The 10,528-nt window shown below is 31.9% G+C and overlaps 1 protein-coding gene across 14 annotated transcripts in view; it reads right to left on the bottom strand.

The window, feature by feature from the left end:
- The window catches only part of HYDIN (HYDIN, axonemal central pair apparatus protein), a 337,481-nt gene that overhangs the window by 272,528 nt on the left and 54,425 nt on the right, over nucleotides 1-10,528 (bottom strand). For all 14 annotated transcript variants that reach the window (XM_025045274.1, XM_025045278.1, XM_025045276.1 and 11 more), the window contains 3 exons: nucleotides 6,281-6,438; nucleotides 4,151-4,276; nucleotides 12-131 (listed from right to left, as the gene is read on the bottom strand). In XM_025045274.1, the coding sequence (XP_024901042.1) occupies nucleotides 12-131; nucleotides 4,151-4,276; nucleotides 6,281-6,415 (381 nt within the window). In that variant the 5' untranslated portion in view covers nucleotides 6,416-6,438. The remainder of the gene's footprint in view (nucleotides 1-11; nucleotides 132-4,150; nucleotides 4,277-6,280; nucleotides 6,439-10,528) is intronic.

Here is a 10,528-nt window from a genome sequence, read left to right as displayed (position 1 = left end):
AACATACTCACTTTGTCGTTGTTCCTCAAAACCAGTGGAACTTCATAGACTTCACAGGGAGTGTAGTTCTGAAATACGATTTCTGATGGAAAGGGCTGGAATAATGCCTGATCCAGGTCAATTCCAGAAAACTGCAGTTGAAGAGTAAATTAATCATATAGTCACACAGTGTCAGGAATGACTGGGGAAGGTAAGAAAATACTACACAGACCTATGAATATTAATACTAAGAATACAGGAAACACTCAAAAACAAGTAACTACTATAAACAATAATTGTTATAATTAGCAAGATGATTGTCATCAACTTCTTTAGTACAAAAGAACTTAAAAGGTGTGGTCCTCAGTTAAAAAAAAAACACAGGCTAATTAAGAACACCAATTCAAAACTTCCATTTCTAGTAATGGCAAATAAGGTAATTTGAATCAATTCCCTATAATAACAAGAAAAACTGTATCAACAAATACCTGCTTGAAGGCACTAAAGAGCTAACGAGATAGTATGACTAATGTTGAAACTATGAATTACCTCAAGCTAATAGCTTGTATACTATCCAACAGGTTTTGAGTATTGCCGTGTTTCCTTGAAATTTTAGAACATCCCATGATGCCCTATGAGTTCATGGTTGCATCCTGGGACACCTTGAAAAACTGATGATATAAATATCCATCTCGATAATTGAGAAAAACAATAGCAAACATAAAACACAAATGAAAACCCAAACAAATGAAAAAAATGACATAACAAAAACAATAACAGGAATTAATGGAATAGAAAGTAAGTACACTAGAGAAACAATAAATCCAAAAGTTTAGTCTTTAAAAAGAGCAATAAAATTGATAAAATACCTAGTGAATCTGATCAAGAAAATAAGACAGAAGGTACAAAGAACCAATAAAAGTGAAATTAAGGACATTACTACAGAATATGAACTCACTAAAAAGTTAATAAATGCATATTATGTCAATATATGAAAATTCAAATAAAAAGTACAAATTCCTAGAAAAATACAATTTATCAAAACTAGTACAAGAAGAATAGTAAATATAAACAGTTCTGTAATTAGAAAAATTGAATTTGTAAATAAAAACTTTTCATAGAGAAAACTCTAGCCCAAATAGCTTTACAAGTAAATTCTAGCAAACATTTAAAGAAGATACAATTCAAATATTATTTAAAAACTCTATCAAAGGAAAGAAAAATAAAAAAATTAAATCTCCCAATTCAATTGATAATATACCTAAGAAAGACAGTAGGAGAAAAAAATTATAGGCCAATCTTACTCTTGAACCATAGATTCAAAAACACGAAAAGGAACAAAACATTAGCAAATTTTAAAAACCCATAATATTTAAGAAGGGTAATACATCATGACCAAGTTGGTTTTATCTCATAAATTCAAGGTTGTTTTCACATATGAAATTGATCAAGAACAAAACTGTCTTTCCTCTAGAAGAAAAGACCGTTTATTCAGAAAATTCAAAATAACCCACCAGATAAACTATTAGAATTAATAAGTGATCTGTCATGGTCACTGAGTACAAGATCAACATACAAAAATCAATTATATTTCTATGTACTAGCTATGAACATTTAGGAAATAAAATTTATAAACAATGGCATTCAAAATAGCATCCCAAAACATAAAATACATAGGAATAAGTCCAATGAAAGATGAGCAAGACTTTTATCCAGAAAAACTACAAAATATTACTGAACGTACAATGCAATATATAGATGACGTATTATAGAACTGTACACTTGAAACTTATATAATTTTATTAACCAATGTCACTCCAATAAATTTAATAAAACTTAAAAATATATATTACTAAGAAGAATTAAAGAAAACCTACATAAATATAGGAATATACCATGTTTATGAATTAAAAGACTCAATATTTTAAAGATGTCGAATACTCCCCAAATTGATACAAAAATTCATGAAATTCAATTTAAAAATCTTAGAATTTTTTCTGGAAATTTAAAAGCTGATTATAAAATTTATATTGAAAAGCAAAGGATCAAGAATAGACAAGATCCACTTGAAGAACAAGATAGGAAGACTTGCTCTATCAGGTAGCAGGACTTACATAATTATATATATATTTTTTATTTTATAAGAGTTTATTTGAGCCAACTGATGACATATGCCAGGGAGCAAGATCTCAAATGCCCCCATATTATTACATATTGCATACTGTCACTTATCATAATAATTAAAATAGTGAGATATTAGCACAAGATTTATCATAAATACAAATGTAACAGATTAGAAAGCTCTAGAAACAAATCCTTTAATATATGGATGCTTGATTTATGACAAAGGTAACACTAAAAACACTGGGGAAGGGATATGTTCCCTTCAATAAATGGTGTTGGGTCAACTGGATATTCCATATAAAAAAATATTAATTTAACTCCTATCATGCACCATTCTTAGTGTATCAAAGCTCTCATTATGAAAAGTAAACAACGTTTTCAGAAGAAAACTAAAAGGAAAATCTTCATGACATTAAAAAAGGCAAAATTTTCTTTAATGGGACACAGAAAATACAAAACAAATGAAAATACTGGTAAATTAAGTAATATTGAAATTTAAAACTTATGTTCATCAAAAGATACCCAATAGGGAATAAAAAAAGAAAGCTAAAGAATGGGAGAAGATTATTTGCAATGCATTTAATTGATAATGGACTAGTCTCCAGAATATATGAAGAACTTTTTATGAAATCAATAAAAGATGGACAAAAACCATAAACATGTAATTTATAAGCGATGATATCCAAAACGCTAATAAAATATGAAAAGGTGCTCAAATCTAGAAATTGTAAATTAAACCACAGTGCAATAGTACTATATACCCATTAAAACGATTTAAAGAAACTGACAATATTAAGTATTAGCATGGATGTAGTGCAACTGGAATTCTCACACACAGCTAGTGGGAGTGTAAACTGGTATAATCATTTTAGAAAAGTGGTAATTATCTACAAAGCAAAACACATGCATAGCCTATAATCTAAATATTTTACTCTTAGGTATATGCCCAATAGAAATGTGTACATGTTCACTAAAAGATCTGTACAAGAGTGCTTATAACAGCATCATTAATAATATCAAAATGTGGAAAAAACAGTGCTTATAACAGTAAAATAGAAAAATAAATGTGGTATAGTCATATAATGGAATACTATACAGCAATAAAAATGAATAAACTACTGCTAAACACAACATAAATAAATCTCGAAAACATAATATTGAGTGAAATTAACTAAATATATGAGTTGAATGTACGATCCATAGTTTAGGTTACAGGCTGCAGCTAGAAAAGCTTAATTAAGCTTAATTAATGTTCCCTGCCCTTAGAGTTAGAGAGTGGTTATGGGGAAGAGAATAAACAATAACCAAAGCTAGCAATGCTCAGAGGAAGAGCAAATTTTTATGCAGATCCTAGACAGGGGAGGCCATGGTGCTGCAATGAGAACAAAAGAGCCTCAGGGACTCGTTCGTCATATGGGAAATAACTCTGAAAAACTCTGGGAATAGTTGAGGAATGCTTTGAGAGGAGGCTAATCTCTATCGGTCAACTGATATAGGTTCATACCATAATTTCTACATAAAAAGTAAAACATATAATTCAAAAAGTTAATTAAAAAGTAGGAAATAACTTATTTTATAATCATATTTTCCTAAAGCCTAGAACATATGTTTACATTAGAATATAGAAACTAAAAGGATACATTTGTTATTGGAAAGGAGCCAGAATACAAAACAAATGCCTACTTTACTAAACAATTCCACCTTCTTCCTATCTAGTGATGACAGCTCAGGTAAGGAAGGATATCTTATGCTAAGAAGATAACTTAATGAGGTTTGGCTAATATAATTCTTGGAATCACCCCTAATCTGTAAACAATAGTGTCTAGAAATAGCTAAGAAAGAAATATGACTCATCAAAAGTTATATATCCTTATTAATTGTAATTCTCTCTATATCAAACCACAGATCAACAGAAGTAAAAAAAAAGAATGTATAATACAAAATAAGGGATTAGTTAGCCAAGAAGTAATGACCACTAGTGTTGCTCTAGAATATTCACATTATTGCAGGGCCTACTTTACATGTGAGTATGACAGAAAGCAGCTACCTTTTGATGTGTCGTTTCCCCCATATCTAGAAGTTCAACGATCTGTGGTCGGCACATCAAGCGTGTATTAGCCAGTCTCTGCTCTGTGGTGAGGGACATTTCCTTCAGAAACTCTGAGGGTGTTAGCTACGATTTAAAACAGAAGCCAAACATTCATAAATAGTTATACTGAAAAAGTGTTTTCATAAGTGCCCAAAAGCTTTGCTTGCATGTTGTAACTTCAGTTGAAAAACAGAAGTATTTCAAACTCCAGAAATTAATAATTTGTGTTTGTAGCTTTCAGGATAATTCTGGAATGCCACTAAGTTCCCTTATAAAATATTCAAAATAACTAAATAATACAAGAGAAGTACTCATGCACTTTTGAGCTCTTTGCACAGTAATTCGAAATGACATGTCGTTGCTATTTCTTTATGATTTTGAAAGAATCACACAAAGGAACCTGGCGGCAGGGGCAGTCAAGAAATTGCACAGGAACATGGCCAAAAGAGCTTAACATCTATGCTTAGAACAAGCACCTGAGCATAAAACTCTGTTTCTAAAATCACTTTCAGGCTTCAGAGCTAAGGAGTTTGAAATACTTTTGTTTCTCAACTGAAAGTTATAAAATGCAAGCAAAGCTTTTGGGTGTTTATTTTATCAAGTTGAAGAGCAATTTTATAAAATGTAAAGGATCTGGGAAGTGTGATTACGTTGCCTAGAAATGAGTCTGAACTTTTTAGAAACCACGGGAGCTCTTGTTTTAAAAGAGCTCTAAGCCAATCATCAGATAGTCAGCTATTCATTCATATTCACATACCCAAAAAAGAACATAAAATGCTTTAACATTTTCTAAAGTTATGAGAAAAAAATGTAATCTATCATTTATCATTTAAATAACACAACAGGGGCTTAGTTACCCAGACCAGTCACTATTATTTAGTTATTATTATTCTGAAATATTCACTTTATTCCAGGGTGTACTTTATCTATCTATCTATCTATCTATCTATCTATCTATCTATCTATCTATCTGATTATTTACTAAGAGGAAAGGGTTTGTTAAATTAAACTTGTAATGTTGAGATAATCGTAGGTTTACATAATACTGTTTCCCCAAAAACAGTGTCTTGCAAAACTACAGTATCAAAACCAGGATACTGACATTGATATAGTCAAGATGCAGAACATTTCCATCATCCCGGGCCTACTTTAGATGCAATGAAATTATGATTATTGGCAGCAACATAACTCTTCAGGGTGTGCCAAAGCTTTTAAAAGCAATCAGAGGTATATAATTTAGCTGATTTGCTTTGTCTTGGGTTAAAATCAATGCTTTTCAAATTCCCTACAAAATTATTTTCTGTGATTGAATCCATTAAAATGGATTCTAACTTGTTTTTTTAGGTTTTCTTTTTTTAATTGAGACCCAGATTAGAATGCTAAAATGTTAAGAGGTCATCAGCTGTGTTATGATTTAAATAAAAATAAAGTGTTAAAAGCAACAAGAGTTACCTTAAATATGAAACAAGAACCACCACGAAAGAGAATCGATTTTTATTTTCCTAATTGGATTGTAACTTGAGACTGCAACGAATACTATATCTATGATAAATTTTCATTGATATTTTCTATAGCATGCAGTTTATAATTCAATTCTCACCAAATCATTATAATTCATTAAAATATAAGTATTTTTAAAGGAAAGAAAAAATTATGTATTTTTCCTATATACAATATAGTCATTATTTCATATTCTATATTCTATAATTATACAAACAAAAATAACTCTTGCCAATCAAGTAAGAGATTATTTAGGTTAAAGCCTACAAAATTCTGATATTTGAACTTATTTAAACTACACAAATGACAGTCTCACAGAATTCAAACAAATATTTCAAAAACCTTAATAATTTGCTTCCATAGCTGATTAACTTAAGCAATTCAAGCCTCTACTTCGATGTATGTAATTTCGAAATTTTCTCAGGCTTTGAAAGGTGCCTATGGCTCTGCAACAAGCTACAATGTTAACTAAATTTATATTATCAGTCAGTAATTCTGTTTGGTATTCTGAGACTACCAAGTAACAGCTGTCATTCTCTTGAGAAGACTGCATTAAATATTTTACACTGAAATTCTCTGATACATTACCATTCGGTTTACTTCTTCTTCTGTAACCACCTTTGGACTCAGTGGTGGCAAAACCTTGCTTTGGAATCCTTTAAGCATTCTGACTAACCCCATCTGAACAGCCCCCATGGACTCCTCAAGTCTCCTACTTGTCATTTTCAGTTATATCTGTTGTTCACCTAAGAGTGAAAAAAAGTTTTAGAACAAATACATTTAACCCCTAAACACAGGTCACAATTATTTCAAGCTTTTCAAATACAGGAAGGTTTACTGATCTTCAAAAATATATCAAATGCTTAGAACAAATGCCTTAACCAAAGGCATCTGTTCTATGTAACTAGTCTAGATTTAGCCTCATCCCAAAGTTTAAGATCCCTTTTAGACAAACCAAGTGATTGGGGACAAAGCTCAGGGATGATATGGACATACGAGCAGTTCTTACATTTTGGTACTTTTATCTTCCCCAAATAAACAAATAAAAACTGCTCAATAAATATACTTCATAATTTGCCATTTTATCTGTTTGTTTGACAATTGTCTCTTGTGACATCCTTCAAACAGAGAAAAACTGTAAGGCTTTAGGCCTTCACAGCTGGGCAGAGACTCAAAAAAGGCAGCATGAGATTACATGAGGAACAGGAAAATTGATCAACTCTGAGTCATATCTTAGCAAAAATGTTAGACTTCAAAGAATTTTTAAAACTCCTCATAGCCTCCAGGCAAAAAAGTAAAATAACTTACAAGGGCAAGAGAAAGAGATGTCACTGGACTTTGAAAAAACCACCTATGAAATGGGAAAGCTGAGGAGCAACATTTTCCAATAACTTTAAAAAGTATGAGCCAAAGATTTTATATACAGCAAAGCTCTCCTTCAATTATCAAGGCTACAGAAAAGAAGTTTTGAATATGCAAAAACTCAAGGAATATCATAAAGATGTTCCTTTCCTGCAGAATGCACTAGAGGATGGGCTTCATCCAACCAAAAGGTGACTGGAGAACTTCAGGAAAAGGACTGACAATGAACATTTCATGTATTTAATTATAGAGCTAAGATTAAAAGGACATGATGAGAAGAATAGACTTTAACATGTTTTCTGACAAAATAGAATGCAATTTTAAAATAAAAAGAAAAAAGAGAAAAAGATCCAAAAGTAGAATAAGCTCATTAACAGTTGTCTAAGAAATAGGTAGGAGTCAAACCATTTAACCAAATACTGATATTTGAATAAAAGAGGATTTAGGGAACTATGTTAGAAAGCCCCTATGACAGCAGTCAACGAACTTGTTTCCAAGCATTCATATATTTATGTAATCCCCTCCCCTTTAGTGTGGGCTGTACTTAAGTATTCTAACAAATATAATACAGCCCAAGTGATGGATGTCTCTTCTGAGATGAGTTACAACGAAACTTGGTTCCATCTTGGGCACTATCTGGCTCTCTCAGATCATCGGCTGCCATGTCGTGAAGACACTCAGGAAGCCTACAGGGAGGCCATGTGGTGAAGAACCAAGTCCTGCCAGCAACGACATGAGTGAGCTTGGAAGTGGATCTTCTGAGGCTTGCCAACAACTATGTGAATGAACTTAAAGGCAGATTTGCCAGCCCCAGTTGAGCCTTGAAATGACTTGTGTCCTGGCCAACAGCTTGAAAAGAAATGTATGAGAGACACTGAGTAGGATACACCCAGCTAAGCCACACCTAGATTCCTGACCCATAGAAACTGTGAGAATACAAATATTCATTGTTTCAAGCTAATATTTGGGCAATTTGTTACACAGCAGTAGATAACTATTGTAGGCCCTATAAAAGGTTGTATACAAAGAAAACTACTGAACATAAAGATAAGCCTTCCTAAATGCCAAAAGAAATTTTAGAAAAAGTGAAGAAGACATACTAAACAAAGACAAAAAAGAAATCAAATGTAATACACAAAATTATTACAATATAAAATAATATGGGAAGTGATAGTACCAACATGGTGGAATAGGTGGTAGACAACTTCAGTGTCCCTCAGAAAAAGACTAACTAGAAACTATCCATAGAAAGGACACCCTTGTGAAAATACCAGAACATAGGGATGAGGCTGAAGCGTCCCCTTGGGTCACAGAGACATGGAAAAACCTCAAAAGTATGCTAAGTAAAGTAAGTCAGTCACGAAGACCACAAATGCATGAGTCCATTCACCTGAAGTGTTCAGAACAGGGAAGTCTCTAGAGAAAGGAAATTAATGGTTGCCTAGGACTGAGAGGGATGAAGGGCGTAGGAGGTGGGGGTAGTGATACTAAAAGGTATGAGATTTCTTTCTTGAGGTGAGGAAAATATTCTAAAATTGACTGTGGTGTTGATTGTATATAATTGTGAATATACTAAAAACTGTTGAATTGTAGGTACATTTTAAATGGGTAAATTGTATGGTATGTGAATTATATCTCAATAAAGTTGTTAAAATAAATTTTAAAACATTTAAATAATCAATTCTTAAAAATTCAAACAAACTGAAACAAACGAACTTAGCTATTTATCAAGCTGGACTCATAATCATGAAGAGAAAACAATTATTCCAACTGACCTTAAAATATATTGACTGTTTATTGTCAATAGATAATAGCCTTATTACTAGTCATAACATTAGTAATATTTTTTAAATAAGTCATTATATCAGTATTGTTAGGAACTAAGTATTTCAGCATTTACAAAAGTATAAAACTAAATAAGTTCTTAAATTAAGAAACCCTATAATCTTAAATTTAAATTGAAAATATGTGTGAGCTAATAATTATTTTCTCCTTTTAATAACCTGTCTAATGAAAGAGCCCAGAAACAATAAAATCACAATAAACAATGACAGTCCAGGGACATGTTGTGGTCTCAAAATACCATGTGCCACTGAAAAGAACCACAGTTCCTTGGAGAAATGGGCAGTTTGAGATCTGGGACACAAAATATATAAGATGAACTTGGAACACTGTATTACACTATAAAACAAGGATGCTATCAAAGGCTACTGAGGTTGTGTCTAAAGGACCCAGAGTAACTTGAAGGAATTCTCACTCACCGAAGATTAAACAATTTGAACATTAAAAAATAAAAAAGTCTGTAATAGATTATTCTCAAAAAATCTGGGTTCAAATGATACTATGAAAATCATTAATCATCTTTGGAAATTGCTTGGATACCAAACTAATTATTCTTGAATAAAAGGGAATAATCGACCATTAATCTTGCACTTTTTTTGTACAAATTACATTGCAAGTTAACCAAATTGTTGATGGGAGAAAATTATCCTTCATAGAATTCCAGGTAATAAATACAGAAGATGACAGAAAAATAATCACCATTTTATAGCCCCTAATGAAACGAAGGATCATAAATGCTAAAACCATTAGAAAAGACGTTGCTGAAGAACTTTAGAATGGCTCAGTCAGGCTAAGGACACCTGAACCCTCTAAATCAAACTTAACACTGAAAGAATGAAAACCAGACATATTAAGTGACATGGTACATGCACTACACAGCACCACCTATGTAGAACTATTAACAAAAATCTAAATAAATCTAATAAGGCCTCTAGACCTATCATCCAGGCTACAGGAGATATAGGGAACAGAGGAATACACACATTCTTTAAGAATATAATTAAGGCAAATCCAGAGGGTGGGAAATGTTATAGAAAAATGACCTAGTTTATTCTATGGTTAAATAGCATGAGGAGAGAAAGAGAGAGAGATGGAGAAAGTTCGAGAGAGAGAGAGAGAAAGAGAGAGAGAGAGAACAGTTATGAATTAAGAGTCTTATGCCAACCAAGTGCAAGGGTGAACCTTGTTTGAATCATGATTCAAATAAATGAATTAATACTATAAAATAATTATTGGGGTTTTTTTGTAGAGCATAGTTTTTTAAAAGAAAGTTCTAATCTGTTAGAGACACTTAGCATTTACAGGTAAAGGGAAATTATGCCTGAGCTTTAGTTTAAAATACTCCAGGAAAAAATGTGTATGTGTGGGGATGAGGGTGTGTGTGAGTGTGCACATATGTGAGGAAGAAGTTCAGATGAAACATAAATGGGAGAATGTTGGTAACTGTTGAAGTTGGACTATACTATTCTCTTCACTTTTGTGCATTATTTTAAATTTTCATAGTTAAAAATATTAATACACTAAATCAATTTTTAAAACTGGCAAGGGACTTCCAATACTGATAAAATAGACATACTTTTCCCTACCACAAAATATAGCTAAAAATCCTGGACATTATATATATAATAAACA

The sequence above is a fragment of the Pteropus alecto genome, unplaced genomic scaffold, assembly GCF_000325575.1.
Source record: "Pteropus alecto unplaced genomic scaffold, ASM32557v1 scaffold42, whole genome shotgun sequence".
NCBI classification, from domain to species: Eukaryota; Metazoa; Chordata; class Mammalia; order Chiroptera; family Pteropodidae; genus Pteropus; species Pteropus alecto.
The sequence above is the reverse complement of the archived record's forward strand: the minus strand, read 5'-3'. Positions and strand labels throughout refer to the sequence as shown.